The sequence below is a fragment of the Spermophilus citellus genome (genome assembly GCF_964194105.1).
Source record: "Spermophilus citellus genome assembly, chromosome: 13".
Classification (NCBI taxonomy): Eukaryota; Metazoa; Chordata; class Mammalia; order Rodentia; family Sciuridae; genus Spermophilus; species Spermophilus citellus.
Genome location: NC_138193.1, coordinates 96272455 through 96295976, shown reverse-complemented (window position 1 = coordinate 96295976; position 23522 = coordinate 96272455). Strand labels below are relative to the sequence as shown.

The window sequence follows — 23522 nt, the reverse complement described above, 5'->3', positions numbered from 1 at the left end:
AAATCTGTATAATATTAAGGAAAAAAGGAAATCAAAATCAGACACACAGTGTGATCTTAGCTTTATAAATATTATTTATTAAAAGTGGATTAAATGTAGTTATCTTTGGGTTTGGATTATGAATGATTATTATTTTCTTCTTCATAATTTTTTGTAGTTTTAAAATTTTCTATCACCGGCATGTATTGTGTTCAGAAAAATATTTAATGAGAAAATTCTGAAAAAATACCTTAAACTTGAATCATTGTTTAGTGGGTGCTAAGATTTACTCTAATGATAGTGTCAAGTGCTTTCATTTAGGCCTCTGGTTATAAGATTTTTAAAGTATGAAAGCTTTACACCATTTTGAGATGGGGGAAAAGCATGGGTTCCTGCATTAAAGCTCTTCTTGGCAAAAGACTGGAGTAATACTGCATACCTTGTTGAAGTTGCCAGACACAAATGAGGTTCCACTTTGAAAAGAACTTGATTTCTAATATTTGAGTTGCATGGAGTCATTCAGATTCCAAGAAGCTTAACAGCCAAGTGTCCACATTTAACCAGCCAATGTACTATGAATAATGACCAATGCAGGTAATAAAGAAAGTGGATCCAATAAACTCATATTTAAGATGGGCAGTGAGTTTCAATTCTTATAAACAAAGCTTTTACTTTGGTTCTGATCTAATAAGTCACATCCTTATTCTACACTGTAAACAGAAGGCTAGTGTCATTAATCCTCAATATCAATCTGACACTTAGAGTCAACAAGAAGGAATTCTTACATGAGAATATCTGCTTTAGAAAACTACCTTCATGGGGCAATCTGTCAAACTTTAACCATCAACATTATTAATCCATGTGACAGGATTATTGCCAGATTGGTAGATTCCTTTCCACTCAGGATTAGATCAGTAGATGTAGTTAGTAGAAATAACTGCAGAAAGTAAAATTAGGTACCTTTGAATTGGGTGAGTTAAGTCGAATAACTGCCACATTCCCTTTGACGCCATAGTTAACATGGGTTCTAGCTAAAAAAGACAAGAAAATTTATTAGTAAATATGTTTACTACAAAATAATCTAAGAAGCAATATAAGTATGACCACAAGAAATTAAACTTACCCAGCAAAGCAGAAGACCCTGAAAAGTTGCGGCAACTACAACCTGTAAGGAAAGGGCATTTCAAAATTAATTATTGTGCAAAACAGGATTTCTTTAGTACCCTCAGATACAGCAAAGCTGGAATTTTCGGTAACAACCACCCACCCCCAATCAGAACAGTGTAGTCTAGACCATCATTGTGACTACTACTACATCTTTTTCATTTCAATTATCAGGTCATGTGATTACTCAGATACTAAATAAGGTAGGTAAGAGAACGTCCCCTCTCGCTCTGCCAAAGATGATATATCCCCAGAAGCTGTGAATATATTAAGTTACATGGCAAAGAGGGATTGAAGTTGCAAATGGAATTGATTACTAGTCAGTTGACCTATATAGGAAGAGTATCATGGATTATCCCAGTGGGTTTAGTGTAATCACAAAAGGGAAGAGAGAGGTGAACAGAATCAGAGAGATAACAATCAGAGAATGTCTTGGCCCCAGGATATTGGAAGAAGGAAGGAAGTGAGCAAAAAGTTAAGAATGCAGGCAGCTTCTTGAAGCTAGAAAAGGTAAAGTAACTGATTTTTCCCTTACAGCATCCACAATGACCAGAGCTCTGTCCACACCATTGATTTTAGCCTAAGGAGGCCCATTATGGACTTCTGATCTCTGTAACTTTAAGATAATACATTTTTACTGCTTTAGATACTAAGCTTGTAATGATTACAGCAGTTATAAGAAATTAATACAGTAAGTAATAAGTAAACTACAAAGCAATCCTTACAGTCAGTTCCAAATGTACTCCAAATATATCCTAACTATGCTTTCCAGCCACATCTACTTACATTTTTATGGAGAGATAGACTTTATGGTGTTATCAAAAGTAATATCAAGGGGAAACAATGGCTACTATAAATGAAACATTCCATATCACACTTTGCTATTATAAGTATTTCTTTTTTTTTTTTAAAGACAGAAAGAGAGAGATAATTTTTTAAATATTTATTTTTCAGTTTTTGGTGGACACAACATCTTTATTTTATTTTTTTTTTAAAGAGAGAGAGAGAGAGAGGAGAGAGAGAGAGAGAGAATTTTTAATATTTATTTTTTAGTTCTCGGCGGACACAACATCTTTGTTGGTATGTGGTGCTGAGGATCGAACCCGGGCCGCACGCACGCCAGGCGAGCGCGCTACCGCTTGAGCCACATCCCCAGCCCTATTATAAGTATTTCTAACTGAAAATGTCTATACTGTACTCCACCAAGAATATTCCTACATTTTGGATAACAAAGACCAGCTCTGTTCTCTCCTTCTTAATCTCTTCTCTAGTTTAGTTTCTCCAGCATGATGATATAGAGATCTATCTTGATATGACTTATAGCCATCCTGGTTGTAACCGCCATTTTGCTTATCAGGATAAAATGGCAACCACCCCAAACCCTATAGGACAAACAAAATGGTTAAAATAGTCAGCTGAGTGTGTTGTACTGGCCACTGATGCCCAGACTGTTTCTTCACTGACAATGGACATATATTTTTTTTTTTTTTAAAGAGAGAGAGAGAGAGAGAGAGAGAGAGAAGGAGAAAGAGAGAGAATTTTTAACATTTATTTTATTTTTTTTTAGTTTTTCGGCGGATACAACATCTTTGTTTGTACGTGGTGCTGAGGATCAAACCTGGGCCACACGCATGCCAGGCGAGCTCGCTACCGATTGAGCCACATCCCCAGCCCGACAATGGACATATTAATAGTTTTTGAGGAAGACCAGGTACATGCTGGTTGGTGGCCCAACTCTGACTAGCTCAGCATACAAATTCCATCTTCCTAGGTCTGGGGATGTGGCTCAGTGGCCTAGCAAGCATGAAGTCCTGGGTTTGATCTCCAGCATTGCACCTCACCAATGGACTCTTCCTCCTACCTTGGGAATGAGATTTATTGACCTGTTGTGCTGCAGCCCAAGCACACTTCTGAAAATTAAGTCCCTGATAAATTGTACTTTGTGCAATCCTGGATCTATCTGCTTCTTTCTTCAGTCACATGGTCCCTTCTCATACACCAGGACTGGGTTTTTCCATAATAACAATGCTGATGTGATCTTTTGGTTCGTGGAGGGCCTTTCAATTTGGACTCTAACAGAGAAGGTAAGGAATATTGGGGAATTCTAGGCAAATTTGTTCTGGGCATTCCTCTTTCTCTTTTTACCATTAAAGGTCACTTTTATTCTGCTCTCATCCAAACATCTTGCTCTCTGTGGTAACCAAGTTGTTCTGGAGGACACCCAGTGTCAACATCTCTTAATAACAATTTCCAATCGCCTTCAAAAAAACCTTTCTTCCCTTGTCTTTCATTCATGGTTTACTTTAAACCATTTCTCCTATGTGCCTCTTTAATGCTATACTCCTTTTTCCTCCCCATATCTTTCAAATCTTGCTGTAGTCTTACGAGAAAGTTTTCTCTTTGGTTCCAAAAATAAAAACAAATCATCCTTTAACTGATTAGCAGCTGAGCAGCTGTACACATGAAACACACCCAGGAAAAGGCATACGTCTTACAATGATATCAAATATAACAGAACTAATGCTTTAATAATATATCCAGTGGTTCCTTCATCTTCTAATTATTCTGGCTTTCTTCATGTATTATTTCTTTTCTACTTCTTCTTCTTCTTGTTTTCAATGCTAGATATCAAATCCAGGGCCTCCTGCATGCTAGGCAAGTACTCTACCACTGGGCCACATTCTTGGCCCCCCATTAATATTATTTTTTAAATTATTAGTATTAATACTTGTTTATTTCTATTTTCATTGAATTCTAATTTTTCATTGAATATGTGGGAACCACTGATTTGGAGAACCTAATGGTGGGTAGAATGGGGAGGAACATCAATATTTAGCCAAGGCTCTTGCTTCTATCAGCTCTTTTCTCCATCTTTCAATTTTTTAAAGGAAGGGAAAGGGAAAGGAAGAAAAGGGAAGGGAAGAGGAAGGAAGGGACAGAAAATAGCAGCTTTATATAGGTCTTGAAAGGCAATATAACATATTACTGAGAAAACTATATCTGGCCCCAGAATCAGAGTAGGGTGATCTCAGGTTCTCTGTCTGCATTTGTTTTCTAAGCAATCCAAATCAGCCCTCTTAGTACAAAGACAAAGAACGGGTTCAACTACTAGGTTTATTCACTACCTGTGTGATCATGAACAAGTCTCTGGGTGAATTTCAGTGTTTTAAGATAGGAAAAGCCAGCAATCATTTTCATTCAGTGCCTGTTTCACTAATGACATGCTTCCCCTCTGCTTCTCTACCATTTGAAATCTGTGTCATTTGTATTTATCAATTTTCCTTCTTTGTATTTGCATCGTGGTTTTAATATTTTCCACAAACCTCACCTTCAGATTTCAACTATACAACTACAATTGCTCCCTGCCCAATTTGTTTTTGTTGTTGTTTTTGTGTGTGCTAGGAATTAAACCCAGGGGTGCTTTACCACTAACCTATCCCCCCAGCCCTTTTCTATTTATTTTGAGATGGGGTCTTTTTAAGTTGCCCAGGATGGCCTTAAACTTGTGATTCTCTTACCTTAGCCTCCCGAATTGTGGGGATCATAGGCATGAGCAACTGCAAACTGCTGTCTTCCTGCTTTTTGACCTTTATCATTTACTGATTGTTTTCTAATTGCAGCAGCTATAGCAGGTGTTCTGTTAACTAAATTATGATCCCTTCCAGCAACACATCATTCAAAAAAATCTACTATGACCTAACATGCACTGTTCTAGGAACTTGAAGTAAAAAGGCAGAAAACAAACAAACAAAAAACCTGTCTTGGTGGAGATTACATTCCAGGGCAACAGGGGATATGATATTTAGGAAAAATCAGTTCCTACTCAATATAGATAAATGAAAACATGACAATCAATCCAGAATCAAAAAGAAGTTTGCTTGTAAAGTAGAAATTCTAGTGGGAAGGGAAGCAGGGGATAAGCCATTCCATCTAGAATAGGGCAGAGCAAGAACCGACTGACTGGGAGAATAGTTTGGGACAGGCAAAGTAGAAGGAGAAAATCCAAGAAACATGAATATGTAAATAAGTACATCAGAAGTGCTTAAGGAAAAAAGAAACGAAGAGAAACTAAGAGCAAGCATGGATTGCAATTTTAAAGATCAAATATTTGAGCTAACAGGGAGGTGTGCATTGACCTATAGTTTAAGCCATTTTAACTCTTGCCAACTAACCCTCCTTTCCTGTAAACACACCCACACACTTACATAAAACCTCTTTAAAATAGGAACAAAAAGAGAAAATCTATAAATGCACAAATATATTTAGAAAAGAATTCCAAACCATACTCAACTAAATCAAGTTGAAGTACAAAGTAACTTTGTTTTTGGAATCTGTCCTTACCAATGCATAATACCAAAGCTTACTCTAGCAGCCGGATGAACTTTAGCCTACATCTGCTGTGCCAGGAAAAGAGAAACCTTTGTCCTACTTTTTAGTCATCTTTATATGTAACTCAAATGAATACATAAAGATCACGTGAGCTACAATCAGTGGAGACAGCTGAATTGTACTGACACAAATTTCGAATTTGAAAATGTTATTCTCCTTTTAACAATAGCTTTCCTCAAAATTTAACCTTGAGAGAAGAAATGGGATTAAGAAAGTGAGTCTCGAATTAAAAAACACTACATCACATTTGTCTCTAATTGAGAACCTGTGGAACTTATTACTGACATAATTAGGAATTTAGATTGAGAAGGAGTAGGAATTAGAAACCATGGTCAAGATGTGATTTTCATTTCATAGTTATAGTCAGAATTCTAGCACTTGTAGAGCACGAGTGCACTAAAATTTCAAGAATTACAAGTCAGTTTCAAGAGAGTTCAATCATTTGCCAGCAAATGTCATAGTCTCATTAAAAGTCTCTGCAATGCAGGGGCTAGGGCTGTGACTCAATAATAGAGCACTCGCCTGGCACAAGTGAGGCACTGGGTTTGATCCTCAGTGCCACATAAAAATAAAATAAAGGTATTATGTCCACCTACAACTAAAAAAATATGTATTTTTTTTAAAAGTATGTACAATGCACTGGCACACGCATTCAAGGTAAAGGAACAATCTGTTGTCTAAAAATGGTAATCCAGGTGTCTAGGTAATTTTAAATTCACTTTGTAGATATTTTTCCAAAATTTATAAATTGCTATTGAAAAAAGCAGTAACTGGGCTGGGATTGTGGCTCAGGGGTAGAGCGCTTGCCTCACATGTGTGAGACCTTGGGTTTGATCCTCAGCACCACATAAAAATAAATAAGTGAAATAAAGGTATTGTGTTCAACTACAACTAAAAATAAATATTTTTTTAAAAAGAAAAAAGCAGTAACTATCACGAAACATATTTTCTAATTGGTGGAAACAATGCAAAATATAGGCACATAAATTTCTATAGAGAAAATATACAAAGATTAAGCTGTTTTTTATCACACATGTTAAATGAAATAAATTGAGGATTCTTGGATGTACAGAATTATAGTTCTCCAGGGTTGAAAACAGTTATTAATAGTGAACATTTATTGAGCATTTACTTCAAGATAAACTGCTTTATATCTTCATAACCTCACAAAGTAGAACTATTCTCCCATTTTAAAAATGAGAAAAGATATAGAAATTAATTGTACAAGGTCACCCCAAGGTTTCAAACCCAGAAGTCAGACCCCATGTTTAATGCTTTTAATTGTTCTGACACTCTACTTCTCAATGCTAAAGAAAGTTTACAGTCTCAACCATTCATTTGACAGATAAGAAAATAAAGCTCATTTTGATTAAGGTTATTTGTCCAAAGTAACACAACTAGTGATCGGAAACCATGTGGCCTGACTACTACATTAGTGCCAATCTATAAGAAATGCCTTACAAAATTTTGCAGGAGCAAATTCAAAAATATGATTTTTCAAAAGTGTTAAATGACATATGTGGAAAATAAGGAAAAATATGAAGTGAAAACGCAATCAAATGCTAAAGGGAGGAATGTGAGTAGTAAGACAATGGATGATTCCTTTTTCTTAATCTCTTTCTCTAGTCTTTACAGCATTTCATTTTTTTTGTATTGTAGTGATATTATGATTGGTATACATAAGCATCCTGTGGAGATTAAAAATAGGCTGAAAAAATAAAGAAGAAAAAGATTCAATCATTTAATTAATTCCTTGCAGTTAAGGGAGACTCCAGCTACCTGTCTTAAAAAACAAAAACAACAAAAAAAAAAACACTACCCACTGGTTCAGCAGGAAGGAGAGAATTCATATTACAAATTAAAGCAAAAGTTCATAATTAAGTAAGTGGTATTAAGTGAAACATGCAGTGAAGTCATGTTGGACCTCACAGATTTGGGACAGAAGAAAAATGACAGGTTTTCTAGAGCTACCCTCTTTGACACACTTACTGCTGATTTTCAGGAGGAAAAAAGATAATATACCTAATACAGCAGAAACAAAATTAGATATAGGTCTTAAAATTATGTAAAGTTTTATTTATTAGGACTCAAGTTATTTGCATATGCTTAAAATGTGTCAAGGTGCAAAACCTCGCGTTTCCACATACTACATGTTCACACAGGAATTACTGAAACTTCAAGAGTTCAGCTACCCATTTAAGTACAAAAATGGTTCTTAGGAAGGAGCAGGGAATGGCAGGGATCTCCAAGGCTGGCCAGTTTCATCCGAGAAGCTTGTAAGACACCTCTTGTTGCAAGTCAAGGTGCTGTGGGGCCTCAACGATGAGACGGACTGGGTCCTGATCCTCCTGATCGGTGTCAGGCCCAGGCCAACAATAAATAAAAACAAGAAGGGCGTGAGCCCAGTAGTGCTACGCGGGAGACCTGCGGAAAGAGCCAGAGTGGGTGGAAAGGGCTCAGAAATGCTGGGAGTTACGGAGCCTGAAATCGCTGCAGGACTTGGGAGCTGTGAGAGTGACAGTCCCTTCTCAAGGACACAGGAAAAGGGGTTCCAGGACAGTATGCCCAGGCAGAAGGGGTCACTCGGCAGGAGTGGACAGGCGGCAGCGAGGGACAGGCGCAGCTCTTAGCCGCTCCAGATCCTGCAGGAGTTCTATCCGAGATTCCCAGGTGCCCTCAGCCAGGTCTCACCTCGGGAGCGGAGGATCCTGAAGGCGTTGAAGCGGTTGAGGCTGCCAATTGCTCGGGAGGCCACCATCTTGAACAGGAGAGGACGAAAGTAGAGAGCGCTTCTATCTCCAGCGGCAGGAGCAGACCACTTTTTCCTACAGCCTAACTGGCCAGGCGCCCGACGTATTGCCTGACTAAAACCCAGGCGCTGAGTTGTTACGAGCCCCTTAACACTGCCCTTCCCTCCCGGCTCACAGGGCCAAAAGAGATGCTTTCTCTGCCCAAGGACGAAGGTCCTAGGAAGAGGGGGCGGAGCGCCGGGTTTTTTAGTCAGGCGGCTGGCGGGCAGTCCGCAAGGTCGGCAACTCTTGCTGGCGGGGGTGAGGGGTCCTTTCTAGGACGGGTCTACGCCCGGGTCCCCGTAGGTCCTGGCACTCGGGACCGAACCTCGGCAGGAGTGAGATCACTCACGGAAGCGGACTGAGGTGAGACTGTGCACGGCACCGGATATTCGGCCTGTTTGGCTTTTTATTTTTCCTGTCGCCCCCAAGCAGACCCCACTTCTTTGCTTGCGGGAACAGAGAACACTCGCTGCGCCAGTGTCCGCGGCTCCTTCTCCTCCCTGGAAGAGTAGAAAGTGAACAAGCCGGAGAGAGGTTTTCCGACCGGGCCGACAGTGCGCAGCGCATAGGCAGTGACTGGGAATCGCGTTAGAGCAGTAGCTCAGAGCGGCAGGGTCACCGGTCTTAATTTATCACCGCAGGTTAACTAACTGCATGAGTGTGTGCCTAAAACGCTGGGCTGCGTTTGAGTGTTTGTTGTTGTTTCACTTCTTGTAGCCAAGTTAGAGGCTGTTGAGATTCAGAACGGCGCCATGGGTTTACCCTGATGTCTGCTCTTAAGGGGGGGACTGGCCATCCTGCTTGGTGACCCAGTGCTCAGGGGCACTTTCTAATCTTGAAGGGACCTGGCGATCATCTGGTCACTCATCCCCCTTCTGCCCCCACCCCGATTCCGAACTTTACTGGCGAAGAAACAAACCCGGACCAATCAGAGTGGGTTCGTCCATGGCCACAGGTGATAGAAACAGGACTAGAGCCTAAGTCTACATTTAATTAAGAACTCTGCATTGCGCGATAGCTGTTTTGTGTTGAAAGATGGGCTCCGGGGCTGGGGATGTGGCTCAAGCGGTAGCGAGCTCGCCTGGCGTGCGTGCGGCCCGGGTTCGATCCTCAGCACCACATACCAACAAAGATGTTGTGTCCGCCGAGAACTAAAAAATAAATATTAAAAATTCTCTCTCTCTCTCTCTCTCTCTCTCTCTCTCTCTCTCTCTCTAAAAAAAAAAAAAAAGAAAGAAAGAAAGATGGGCTCCGGTCCTAGAATAAAGTGACCTTTTATTTATTTATTTATTTATTTATTTTTAAAGAGAGAGTGAGAGAGGGGGGGGAGAGAGAGAGAGAGAGAGAGAGAATTTTTTAATATTTATTTTTTAGTTCTCCCCCCCCTTTTTTTTTAACGTAATACTGAAGATCTATCTGTCCTGCTCCAGGCACCATTTTATTTAATCCTCATAATCCCAAAATTAGTTTCAGTTTTTTGGTTGAAAATGAAATTATGCAAACTTTCTGGTCTTTGGCAAAGCCAGGATTTAGACATAAAAAGCTGAACTTCACTACTCACCAGATTTGACTCTTATACAAGAAAGGAAACAAATAGCAGGGAAGTTGAGATTTAAATGAGAAATATGGAAAGAAAGGAGAGCCTTTTCTGTTTTAAAGCTCGAGTCCTCCATCACTGGGAGCATTTTAAGCAGAAACTGGTAACCACTTCTCATAAATTGCAAAAAGGATTTTTTTTTTTTTTTTGAGGGCGGTGGGGGAGGGCGGATACCAGGGATTGAACTCAGGGGCACTTGGGCACTGACCCACATTCCCAGCCCCTTTTTCTCTTTTTGTATTGTATTTAGAAACGGGGTGGGGGGGCCTGTAGCTCAGCGGTAGAGCGCTTGCCTCACCTGTGTGAGGCACCACATAAATAAATAAAATAAAGGTATTGTGTCCATTTACAACTGAAGTTAAAAAAAAAAAGAAAGAAAGAAACAGGGTCTCACAGGGTTGCTTAGCGCTTCTCCTGGTGTTCCTCCTGTCTCAGCCTACCAAGCTGCTGGGATTACAGGACCCTGGCACAAAAAGTATTCTTTTTTTTTTTTTTTTTTTTTTAAAGAGAGTGAGGGGGAGAGAGAGAGAGAGAGAATTTTAATATTTATTTTTTAGTTATCAGCGGACACAACATCTTTGTTTGTATGTGGTGCTGAGGATTGAACCCGGGCCGCACACATGCCAGGCCAGCGTGCTACCACTTGAGCCACATCCCCAGCCCACAAAAAGTATTCTTGATGCCAAAAGATAATTTCCAGTTCTGAGCCTGTCTTGTGCCCACATAGTACTCTGTTATGAACCTTATTGCATGCAGGGCCTATTTAGATCAGGGGTTGCAAACCTTTTTTCAGAAGGGCCAAACAATAAGTAGTTTGGGTTTTGTGAGTCCACTTTGGTCTCTGCTATATATTTTTTGTTTTGTTTACAGCTCTTTAAAAATGTAAAAACTGGGGCTAAGGGTGTAGCTCAGTGGTAGGGGAGGCCCCGGATTTCCACACTCCCGAGCAGCAAAAAGAAAAGAAAAAAATAATACCTCTTTATTCCTTCCATATAGAGATTCAGGTTTATGGATTTTTTTTTTTTTCTGACACAAAATGGAGTCTCACTATACATTTGTTCTGCAGCTTTCTTTTTTTTGTGCGTGTGTGTGTTGCTGGGGATTGAACCCTGGGCCTTGTGCATGCAAGGCAAGTAGTCTACCAACTGAGCTATATCCCCAGCCTCATGAAGCTTTCTTTTTCATTTAATATATGTTATGGACATCTTTCCTTGTCAATATATACATAATGTATATGTATGTTTCATTTTTCTTTTCAACCGCCTTACAGTATCTCATGTTAAGCTTATGATAATTTAAATATTTCCTATTGATGTGCATTAGATTAGTTCCAGTTTTTCACAAATGTAAGCAGTGCTACAGTGAATATCTTGAGTACTCCTATAAGCTTGAGACCTATGTGTGAAACACATGCATTTTGAATATTTCCAGAAGTTAGAGACGAATAAGAGTTGTTTTTGAATTTGGAAATTTACAATTTTAATTTTGACAAATAGCTATAAAATTGCCTTCCAAAAAGGTCTTAGCAATTTATACTTCTGTCAAATAAAATAAGAAAGTGGTTAGAACTATTCTTACCAGAATTTTGTATTAACCATGTATTTAATACTTGCCAATCTGATAAATTTGAAATGATACCTTGCTTTAATTTTTTTTTTAAAGAGAGAGAGAGAATTTTTTTAATATTTTTTAGTTTTCGGCGGACACAACATCTTTGTTTGTATGTGGTGCTGAGGATCAAACCCGGGCGCACGCATGCCAGGCGAGCGCGCTACCGCTTGAGCCACATCCCCAGCCCTAATTTTTTTAAAAAGATTTTATTGTTAGTGAGAGGGAACTGTTTTTATTTTATTTGCTTTACCTTTCTTTTTTACTTGCTTTACCTTTCTTATTTGCTTTACCTTTCTTTTTTACCTTTCTTTTTTGGTCCTGAGAATGAAAACCAGGACCTCACAACACACGCCAGGCGAATACAACTCCCAGCCCCTGACGTTGCTCATTTGCTCCTTTTTGCTTTTGATCTGTGCATTAGGAAGGTATCTTTCAGAAAATTTAAGTCAACTTGATTAAAGGGGTTTTTTATTGGCTTACAGAACCAAAAACACAATAGAGGAGGGTTTCAGAAAGGATCCGACCAGGGTTCCAAGTTTTTTTCCTTCAAATTCTTAGCTCTGTTCTTTTTGGAGTTGGCTCTTTCCTAGGCTAGTATTGTTCGTGTTTTCATAGTACTATAGCCATTTGAAACATCAAACGGAAAGATTTATGTTCTAGAATTCCAGGGGGAAGACTTAATGTTAGGCTGATTAAACCATCCGTTATCAATACCAGTGGCCAAGGCAATATCATGCAAAGTTTTAGACCTTAGTTACCTGAACCATTGATTGTGGTATAGAGAATGAGATTGTACTAATGGGTTAAATCCTGAAGTTGGACTGAATTCAATCCCACGTAAAGCACATATAGCAACTATGTAATGGGGTAAAAGGCATACTGGAGTTAAAAACTACATATTCCATTATAGATTTTGTTTTCCTATAATTTGAAACAAGTTCTTTGTGAATTATGAATATTTATCCTTTCTGTTGTACATATTACAAATATTTTCTCTGAATCTATTGTTTGCCTTTTAACTTGAGTTTAGTATCTTTTGCTATGTATTTTAAATGTTTATATAATCAGATCTATTAATTATTGTTTCCCATTATGGCTTCTGGGTTTTGTGCAAGAGATTGGAATCCCTTTCCTATCTAAGATTATCTACTGGTATTTTTTCCCGGCACTTTTATAGTTGCAATCCATCTTGCATTCTTTTGTACTTATTATTATTATTACTATTACTATTATGTGTGTGTGTGTGTGTGTGTGTGTGTGTGTGTGGTGCTGGGGATTGAACCCAGGGCCTTGTGCATGCGAGGCAAGCACTTTACCAACTGAGCTATATCTCCAGCCCTGTACTAATTTTTTAAAATATTTATTTTATTAGTTGTAGTTGGACACAATCCCTTTATTTTATTTATTTATTTTAATGTGGTGCTGAGGATCGAACCCAGGGCCTTGCACGTGATAGCCGAACACTCTACTGCTGAGCCACAACCCCAGCCCCTTTTGTACTTATGATGTGAGCTATGAATGCATTTTTTTCCCAAATGGTTAGCCATTTTCCCTGCAATTTTTTTGGATAATTCATCTTTCTTCTACTTAGTTGAAATGCTGTATTTGGATACTAAATTCTCTTATACATGGGTATGCTTCTAAACTTGCTACATCCTGTTCTGTTGATAGTTTCATTCATTCCTGTGCTAGAACTTGCTCTATTTTCATTACTAGTGCTTTATAAAAAGTTTTGACATCTCTTAAAGCAAGGTTCCCCCTTTTGTTTTTAATGCTTCTTAGATTATTTTCATGGATTTTATTTCAAAATGGGCCTACTTAAGGGAATTTATCCCAGGCTCTGTGGTATTGTAAGTAGCTTCTAGAAATGAAGGTAGTCATCTCATGGCCTCTTTTGAGTTTCCCTGGCCAGAATCCCTGGAATATTCTCTAGGCTGGTGAGCCTAGCTAGAGCTTGGACTCCTCCATCTTTTTCCAGTCCATATGTTTGGAACATGTGATTTTTTTTTTTTCCTTTTTGAAAGCCATAAGGCATATGCCTTTTAAACCTTAAGGCTTTTATATTATCTGTTGTTAAGTATCAAAGTATTACCACATTTAGCAGTTTAAAACAATATTTGTTCTCATACAGTTTCTTCAAGTCAAGAATATGGAGTGACTTAGCTGGGTTGTTCTAACAAGTTTCTTTTTTTTTAACTTTTTTTTTTTTAAGAGAGAGAATTTTTTAAAACATTTATTCTTTTTTTAGTTTTTGGTGGACACAACATCTTTGTTTGTATGTGGTGCTGAGGATCGAACCCCGGCCGCACGCATGCCGGGCGAGAGCGCTACTGCTTGAGCCACATCCCCAGCCCCCTAACAAGTTTCTTATGAGATGCTATTAGCATGTTGGCTAGAGCTGTAGTCATCTGAATGCCTGCGCTAGAGGATTGACTTCCAAGCTTTCTCATATGGCTGTTGGCAGGAGGTATCAGTTTTTCCAATATGTAAGCCTCCTCATAAGGCTGCTTGTGATGTGCCATCTGACTTCCCCCAGAATGATCTGAGAGAAAGACTTAAGACTGAAGCTGCAGTATTTCTTATAGCCTAATATCAGGAGAGACATACCATCACTTCTGACATATTCTTTTGTTTAAACAAACCAACTGCAGTGTAGCATGGGAGGCAACCAATCAAGGGTATGAGTACTAAAAGGGGAAGTTTATTGGAGTTCAGCTTGGAGGTTGGCTACCATAACCTTCATTGACAAATCCCATGAGTTCTTCTCATTTTTTTAAAAATTAAAACATGTTTCAAAATTAAGAAATTATAAAAAATGTCCAATGACAAGTGTTCCTTCCACTTAAGTTCCCCTTCCTTCCTGCTAAAAATTATTTTTTAATATTTTCTTTGTACTTCCAAGGATGTTTTATATTGATAGAAGGAAATTATATATTATTATTTTTTCTTTTTTAACATGATTGATAACATGTGATACACACTATTTTGTATCCTGTTTTCTTCACTTAATAATATAGCTTAGAAATGGTTCTGTGCGCTGGGTACGCACCTGTAATCCCAGCATCCGGGGAGGCTGAGGCAGAAGGATCTCAAGTTCAAAACCAGCTTCAGCAACACAGCGAGGCCCTAAGCAACTTAGTGAGATCCTGTCTCTAAATAAAATATAAAAAGAGGCAGGGATGTGGTTCAGTGGTTAGGCGCCCCTGGATTCAATTCCTGGTACCAAAAAAAGAAATGGTTCTGTGTTGGTACATAACAATTTTTTTATCTCTTACAGGTACATAATATAGGGTTGTAGCATAATTTTTTTTATCTAGTGCCCTTTTTGTTGGTTATTCTAATCTTGCTATTATGGTGGCAACATAAGTCATGAATATAATGTCCAATAAGGTAAATTCATGGTAGTGGAATTGCCGAATTAAAAGTCAGATGTGGGGCTGGGGTTGTGGCTCAGCGGTAGAGCGCTTGCCTAGCATCTGTGAGGCCCTCGATTTGATCCTCAGCACCACATAAAAATAAATAAATAAATAAATAAATAAAATAGAGGTATTGTGTCCAATTACAACTAAAAAAAAATAAATATATTTTTAAAAAATTTTGGGAGTAAATAAAACATTAAAACTTTTTTAGTGTTGGCAAATAATTACCAAATTGTCCTGCCTAGGAATTGCACAGTTCACACCTTGGTGGCGGCATATGAGTGTGTGTTTATTCATACTCTTATCCACACAGTATATGTCAAGACTTTTTGATTCTTCACTGATTTTATAGACAATTAAATCTGTGTGATTTTAATTTTAATTTCTCTTATAAGTAGAACTGAAGATGTTTTCATATATTGAAGAGCCATTTATATTTCCTTTTCTCTTAACAATCTGTTCATATCCTGTATCCATTTGCTGTGTTTTTTTCCCCTCATTTGTTTTGTAGGAACAAATGGGAAATTTAACATTTTGGGACCTGATATATTTTAAATATTTTTACTATATAGGCTTTTTGTATGTTTTTTGGCTTTATAATTATTTTGGAATAGAAACCAACTTTTGAAGAAAAAAGTAGCAAGTACATAACTTCAAAATTTTTTTCTAATAGCAATTGAGAGTAAGCTCCTAATGTGATGCTTCCCCATCTCTGAAAACTTTAGTGTTTTCAGATATTCCTAAAATACAGATATTCCGTAAAGCCTTCTATATAATCACAACACAGCCTTCAAAGGCAGGGGATTAACACTATTGTTTTCATGGTCCTGTCCAGCAGTCTGTTTCTTTGGCCTGAAAGAGAAAAGCACAAACCTGGAGCTAGACTGCCAGGGTTCAAATCCCAGCTCTACTACTTACTAGCTTTGGGTCTTTGGGCAAGTCACTGAATCCCTCTATGCCTCTGTTCCCTCATCTCACAAAAACCTATAATAATCATGCCTGATTCTTAGGTCATTGTGAGAATTCTATGGTTAGTGCTTATAATAGTATGAAAACTATAACAGTACAGCTATTATAATGTCATTATTAGAAAAAAGATAGACTAGTTTTATATTAGCTATGGTTATCAGAGATTATAGACCACAAATTGCTCAAATAACCTAGGATATACTTTGTTCTTCTCTTTTTTAGGTTTCAAAATGACTTCCATCTTGACTTCCACTTTTAAAAACCTTCCCAATACATCAAAATGGGCCCTCAGATTTTGTAAGTATAATTGTTCAATTTTAAGATTAGATTTGGATTTATGAGCACTTTACACAGACATTGAAAGATATTGCTTTTTGTAAATAATTTATTTTGTCTTTCAGCTGTAAGACCTCTAAGCTGTTCCTCCCAGCTATTAGCTGCCTCAGGTACAGTAATTTAAAAAACAAACATTTCTTATTTAAGTGTTAGAGTCTATATTTGTGAATTTTAAGTAAAAACCAAAACTAATTTGCTAGTTCTCTTTTTGTCAGCAACATGAACATCACTATTACCTTCAAATTCAAAACATTATGGGTTAGGCTGGGGATGTGGCTCAGTAGTAGAGCATTTGCTTAGTATGTGTAATACCCTGGGTTCAGTTCACACCACTGCAAACAAAACTTATAGGGCTTGAAGGTAGGAGATAGCTTTTTGTGTTTTGAAGCTCATTGGATTCATGAAATTTCCATAAACTTGTTGGTCGGTTTTTTTACCCTGTGGCTATCAGTTCTAGAGATGATTAGTTTACAAGTAGCCTTGAGACCATTATGGAGCTAAAAGTTGACTTTTAAAATTTGCAGTTAGTGATAGGCTTCTCTATTGAATATCTTCTTACCCCATATATAAGCTATTATTGATATAGAGGGGAACTAGTTAATAAAAGAAAATTGTTTAGCTAACATGAACTAAAAGTAAGGAAATTTATTGATTTGATATGGTCATTTAGACCCTCAGTAAAACCAGTGAATTAGGCTTCTTCGTGGTTGAATATACGCTTCTGCAGAATTTGCTTTAGGTATATATCTTCACTGGTCAGTGCCAAAAATACCCTGACAAATTCTTAGCATTTTTCTCCTTGCCTTTTTTTTTGTATTGACCTATACCTCTCATTTTGGTTATATGTTGGTCTTTCTACTTACATAAGAATAGAAAAAGTACCTTCCAAGATTCAGAAGACTTGTACTGGGTTCTAGCTATACTTTCTGGGCAGTGTGGCCTTGAATTGGTCACCTTGTTTCCCTGTGCTTTGGTTTCTTCCTCTAAACAAGAAATAATTCTAGGGCTGGGGATGTGGCTCAAGCAGTAGCGCGCTCGCCTGGCATGCGTGCGGCCCGGGTTCGATCCTTAGCACCACATACAAACAAAGATGTTGTGTCCGCTGAGAACTAAAAAGTAAATATTAAAAAAAAAAAAGAAAGAATTCTAGTCTTGACAATGTTATATAGCTATGAAGATATCTCAAAGCCCTTTAAAAACTCTATAAACTCAAGTTCAAGATGGTATTGTTATATTCTCAGAGATCTGTGCCTAATCACAATTAGAGAAGTTTCATGTTGTCATGTAACAAGTAGATTTTCTATGACTTCTAAATTCTAACTAGAGTGTAGATTTTTGTTAGCTCCACAAAGAATAATTTTTTTCTGTCTCATTTCACCTTTTCCCTAATTCAAATGTGCACCAGGCATTTTTGCCAGAAGTAGTGGTTGAGAGGTGACGGCAGTGAGCCATTAAGATGATGACTTTTTGAGTTCTAGCGGAGTTCCAGTTGAGCTCTCGCGGGGATTCCTGAAGAGTTTGCATTGGTTGGGGAAGTGCCAGAGAAGGGATTTTCCGGTTGGTGTGTGGTGTGTCCGGAGAGAAGGCCGCTTGCGGAGAATAAAGGAGTTCCTGTTTTGAACCTACAAGGCTGTGTGGCGGCTCGGTTATTTTGTGCCCAGCTAGACTGTGGCACACTGTTGTGGGGAGTGAGGTGCATGCTCCAGAGAGCCAGACAGATGGTGTATAAGAGCAGGGAAGGCAAGGAGAATGAGACAGGTTGATGTTTCAATCCTCAAGGCAAATGAGGACTGAAAACAGGCCACTAAATTTGCAGATTATTTATGACTGACCTTAGAAAGAATAATGTGATGAAAAGACAGATGATACATGATCATTGTGCTTTTCAAGAACTGAACACATACTCTTTTTATACATTTTCAGATAAAATTTGAATTCTTCATTCCTCTAGTGAATTTCGTACTTTACTTGGTTCCTCCTTAACAATCTGAAAGTATTTTCCACGACTCTTCAAAATATAAAAAGTTGAGCAAGTTCCCAGTCCCTTACAGCTTTGCTTACTTCAACCTCCTTACCTTTTTTTTTTGTGTATGTGTGTATGTGACGTTGTTGAGGTATATAATCTTTTTTTTTTTTCCCCAACCTCCTTACCTCTATTCAGGGACCTTTCCATCTGTATGGTCCCATTTCATCCAATTTTTTCAGGTCTCTCAGGTTACTTCACATTCTACCTCCTAGTAAAACTTTCCTGATAACTGTGATTACCTGTAGTCACTGCCTCTGAACTTCTATGGACACCACTAGGGCAAAAATTGCCTATGAAACAATTCAGCTTATTAAAAAGTAAATTAAACTAATTCTATAAACCATATTTTAAAAACATTTGTTATTCATTATGTATTGAACATAATAAATATGTCTCCCAGAGGATTCTCATTGTTTTTCATGTGCACACTGGCTCTTAGGCACATCAAAATTTTCTCAAGGGCAATAAATCAGCTCCTTTATATATATTCCACTGTGCTAAGGGCACACAGTAGAAATGAATCATAAGAATCTGAATTAAGAGTTCTGACAACAATTTCTTATTTGCAAATGAGGAAGGACTCATTACCCTGGTTCTTTATCTTGGCATCTTTTTGGCTTCCACTAATGGGCATTTCTTCCCATGCTTCTTCACTTAGATTCCTGAGAGAGAGAACCTGGCCAATGCAGTTTATCACTCGTAGGAGATGACATAGGTAACTAGTGGCTGTGGTTTGGATGTGGTTTGAGTACATCCCCCAAAGGTTCATGTGTTGGAAGCTTGGTTCCATTGTGTTGATGTTGAAAGGTGGTGGAACCTTTAAGAGGTGGCACCTAGGAGAAGGTAATGAGGTCATTGAGGGTATCAGCCTTAGAAAAAATTAATACAGTTCTTTTAGGACCCTGGTTGGTTCCCTCAAGAGTAGGTTGTTATAATGTGAGGCCATAGAATGTGCTTAGCCCCTTTGGCACATGACCATTTCCTTTCCTGTTTCTTTGCCTTATGGTGATGCATCCAGAGGGACCCTTCACCAGGACACTAGCACCATGTAATTTTAACTGTACAGACACCAGAATTGAGTCAAATAATCTTCTTTACTAAGTACTGAGCTTAGGTATTGTGTCAGAGCAACTCAAAATGGGCTAACACACTGGTCAGCCACTCTGTAGATTGATTGTTGGTAGGTCTGATTTACCCACATTGAATCTGACTGGCTTTTGCTGTGAACTTAGAGACATAACCACTTAGGGCAGCACCTTTGGCAGGGACTATAAACAAGACAGCTCCCTGTAGAGGGGACTGTAAAATGGCAAGTATATCTTGACTCTGTGATGCTTTCTAAGCTTTATCTTTTAACTTTCTGTGTGGCACTCCAGAGTTTAGTTTTTCATCTCGAGCTACGGGCCAAATGGACATACCTACCTGATTGTTTCTCTGTCACATCAGATTTTAAAATGAAGTCATCTTTCTTCCAAAACCAGTTCTTATTTTGTATCGGGTTGCTTAGTCTCCATAAGCTTCCTTTATAATCTTGTTTTCAGTTTTCCTTTCTTCTACATTTGGTTGTCCACCAGGATACCTAGTCTTCCTTTATAAAATCTCTTGTATTGGTCCCTTCCTTTATGTTCACATTGATCCTGCCTTTACCATGCCATCAGCATCACATGCTTGGGTCTACCAATTTCCTTGCTTTCCTCCTTGTTGCCTTTATCTCCTTTACCATTGCATCTCTCTCTCTCTCTTTTTTTTTTTTTTTAAGAGAGAGGGAGAGAGAGAGAATTTTTAATATTTATTTTTTAGTATTTGGAGGACACAACATCTTTGTTTTGTATGTGGTACTGAGGATTGAACCCGGGCCACACGCATGCCAGCTGAGCGCGCTACCGCTTGAGCCACATCCCCAGCCCCTACCACTGCATCTCCATAGAGCTACCAGGATAATCTTCAGACCCTTTTTGTCATTACTCTTAGCTCTCACTACTGTTTCTTTCAAGTCGACCATAGATATTTATCATAAGTATTTCCTGTGACATCATTGAGTGTGGTAATAATGTAGGATTTCTTTTCCCTCACTGTTAATGGAGTGATAAACAGATGAATTTTAACATTAACAATAACATGAAGATGTGTAAAGGTCTTCAAATTCTGTTGTTAAGTCAGAAAAATATATGTAACACAAGTTATGCATGTGGATGTATTCAAAAGGATTTGAAAGTTCATACACCAAATTAACAGTATTTACTTCTGGAAAGGAAATATAAGTCAGAAAAATATATGTAACACAAGTTATGCATGTGGATGTATTCAAAAGGATTTGAAAGTTCATACACCAAATTAACAGTATTTACCTCTGGAAAGGAAATATTATTAATGAGGGAATTTTAGTTTTTACTCTTCAAGTTTAGTAATATTTACTTTTTAAAAAATGATGTGCATATGTTTGCATTTTATTCTTTAATTAACTAATTTTTGTGGTGTTGGTCATCAAACCCAGGGCCTCACATATGCTAGGCAAGCATGCTACCATTGAGCTATGTTCCCAGCCTCTTAGTGAGACCCTGTCTCAAATGGCTTGCCTCAAACTTGTGATCCTCCTACCTCAGCCTCCTCAGTTGCTGAGATTACAGGCATGTCACTGTACCCAGCAGGAATGTTACTTTTTTGAGTTAAATAGAGTTAGCCAAATTGAGTCAAACAGAGTTGAAGTATTATAGGTTTTTGCAGAGTAGTAATGCACATCACAAGTGGCCTTTATTTCTACATAGAAAGTCAAGAATATCAAGCTATGTGAAGAGTGAACAGTATCAAACAATTGTGACTTCTGATGTCAAGTTTATGTATAAAATTGGTTATTTTGGGGGCTGGGCTTGTGGCTCAGCAGGTAGAGTGCTCGCCTAGGCACTGGGTTCGATCCTCAGCACCATATAAATGTCAAATAAAGATATTGTGTCCACCTAAAAAACATAAAAAATAAATATTAAAAATTGATTATTTTTAATGTAATAGGTTGTCAAACACAATAAAATGAAAATTTTGTTAATTACATAAATACCTTCATCATTGTGGCTAATCTTTGTTTACCTTTAGTATTATTTAGAGTCATGCATGTGAACTGTGTTCCTAGCCTCCTCTTTGCAAGATCAGCTGAGGCAGGAGGATTCAAGATAAGCCTCAGCAACTTAGTGAGACCTTGTCTCAAAATCAAAAATAAAAGGGCTAGGGATGTAACTCGAGGTGAAAGGACTCTTGGGTTTAATTCCCAGTACCCACCCCCACAATATATATGTACATATACATATATGTATGTATGTGTGTGTGTGTGTGTGTGTGTGTGTGTGTGTGTATATATATTTGTGTAAGTGGTTTAGTAAATAACAATGTAATTCAACATTGAATGATATAATTCTTCTTAGAAATGACTGTCTTCAATAATGTAGAAAGTTGGGCTTGGGTTGTGGCTTAGTGGTAGAGTACTTGCCTAGCATGTGTGAGGCACTGGGTTCAATCCTCAGCACCACGTTAAAAAAATGATAATAAACAAAATAAATTTTAAAATGTAGAAAGTTATCTGATTTCATATATTTTTATTAATAATTCTCTGATCCTTATCTTAAAGCTGCCCAGCCCAAATCAAAGAAGACCTTAGCCAAACCCAATATGAGGAATATCGTGGTGGTGGATGGTGTTCGCATTCCATTTTTGCTGTCAGGCACTTCGTAAGTATGAAATTATCATATTATTTCTTCCTTCTTTTATGCTACTGACTAAAGTGGTTTTTGTAAATGTAACCTAGTAGGTAATAAAATTGTTAATGGACTAATGTATAGATAGCAACTCCAGGAATAAATATAGAATAAGTTAAGCTAGTGGTGAAATAATATGGCAGAATTTTTTTTATCCTTTCTCATAAAACAGACCTATCAGATTGAATAAAGCATGCTTTGAAAGCCCAATGTAGATCCAGACACCTTGCTTCCAAGAGCTATCCTTTTCTTTTCTGGAGACAGTATATTACTTAAAACAAAAAACAAACAAAAAACCAAAAAAATTATATGTGTGTATATATATGTATATATATATATATATATATATATATATATATATATATATATATATATATATTTGTAGATAGACACAATAAGTTTATTTTATTTAGTTATTTATTTTTATGTGGTGTTGAGGATCGAACCCAGTACCTCACACATTCTAGGCAAGAGTTCTACCACTGAGCCATAACCCTAATCCCGAGTATATTTTTTATACCTCCTCAGAAGTTTGAGTGCTGAAGATGTGGGCCTGTGGATACTCCAAAGGGCCCATAATATACTGCTTTGGCTTCCTGGAGATTATTAGACTTGAAGTTGACAGGTCTGGTTCAAACCAGGGGCATAGCACAACCCCAAGTGTGTGGGACCAGAATGGTCCTAGACCAGCCTGAAAATTCCTTTGGTCTTTTGCGTCTCTACTGAGGTTCAGTTTGTCTAAAAGTTGATAATGGGTTTTAGTAATTAGGTGCAAACAATTCTATTCTGTGTAAATTGTTTTAGTATTCATATTTTGAGTAAGCAGACACTAACTTTAAAACTTTTAAGAAATATTAGGTTATTTAGTAAAAATAATAAGACCTATCTTTATATACTGATATGGAAGATCTGAGATCTTAAAGATATGTTAACTATAAAAAGTAGTTTACAGGGCTGGGTTATAGCTTAGTGATAGAGCTTCAATCCTCATCACCACATATATAAAAATAAATAGATAGATAGAGGCCCTGGGTTCAATCCTCAGCACAATAGATAGATAGATAGATAGATAGATAGATAGATAGATAGATAGACAGACAGACAAAAGATCCATTGACAACTAAAAAATATTTTTTTAAAAAAGTAGTTAACAGAGCGCTGTATATAATATGCCATCATTTGAAAAGTGTGTGTGTGTGTGTGTGTGTGTGTATAAACATATTTACAACCAATCAACAACAGTCATTTTTAAACTTGGACCTGGAAAGTATTTTCTCAGGAGTACTGCTATAATTATATGGTGGTGAAATTTCTTCCTTCATCCTATTTTGTTAATGTGGTAACCCATTTAACCTTATTTCTCATTATAATCTCTTTCCTTTACTGATACAATAATGGTAAGAGTAAGAAGCTGAAGGCTTTAGCAGGAAGAGAGGAGGAGATGGAATATTAATATTCCCTGTGCTCAGCAGCAACAGGGTAGAAAAAGAAAAGTTC

General features: G+C 37.6%; 2 protein-coding genes across 2 annotated transcripts in view; one reads left to right on the top strand and one right to left on the bottom strand.

The window, feature by feature from the left end:
* HADHA (hydroxyacyl-CoA dehydrogenase trifunctional multienzyme complex subunit alpha) overlaps window positions 1-8456 on the bottom strand; it is a 41833-nt gene extending 33377 nt beyond the window's left edge. Inside the window, exons 1-3 of the mRNA XM_081264667.1 lie at window positions 8224-8456; window positions 1103-1144; window positions 940-1010 (exon numbers count right to left, since the gene is read on the bottom strand). Of these exons, the coding sequence (XP_081120793.1) occupies window positions 940-1010; window positions 1103-1144; window positions 8224-8290 (180 nt within the window). The 5' untranslated portion in view covers window positions 8291-8456. The remainder of the gene's footprint in view (window positions 1-939; window positions 1011-1102; window positions 1145-8223) is intronic.
* A 93-nt stretch (window positions 8457-8549) lies between these two features.
* The window catches only part of HADHB (hydroxyacyl-CoA dehydrogenase trifunctional multienzyme complex subunit beta), a 39548-nt gene continuing 24575 nt past the window's right edge, over window positions 8550-23522 (top strand). The window contains exons 1-4 of the mRNA XM_081264668.1: window positions 8550-8687; window positions 16143-16217; window positions 16322-16366; window positions 21899-21998. Of these exons, the coding sequence (XP_081120794.1) occupies window positions 16151-16217; window positions 16322-16366; window positions 21899-21998 (212 nt within the window). The 5' untranslated portion in view covers window positions 8550-8687; window positions 16143-16150. The remainder of the gene's footprint in view (window positions 8688-16142; window positions 16218-16321; window positions 16367-21898; window positions 21999-23522) is intronic.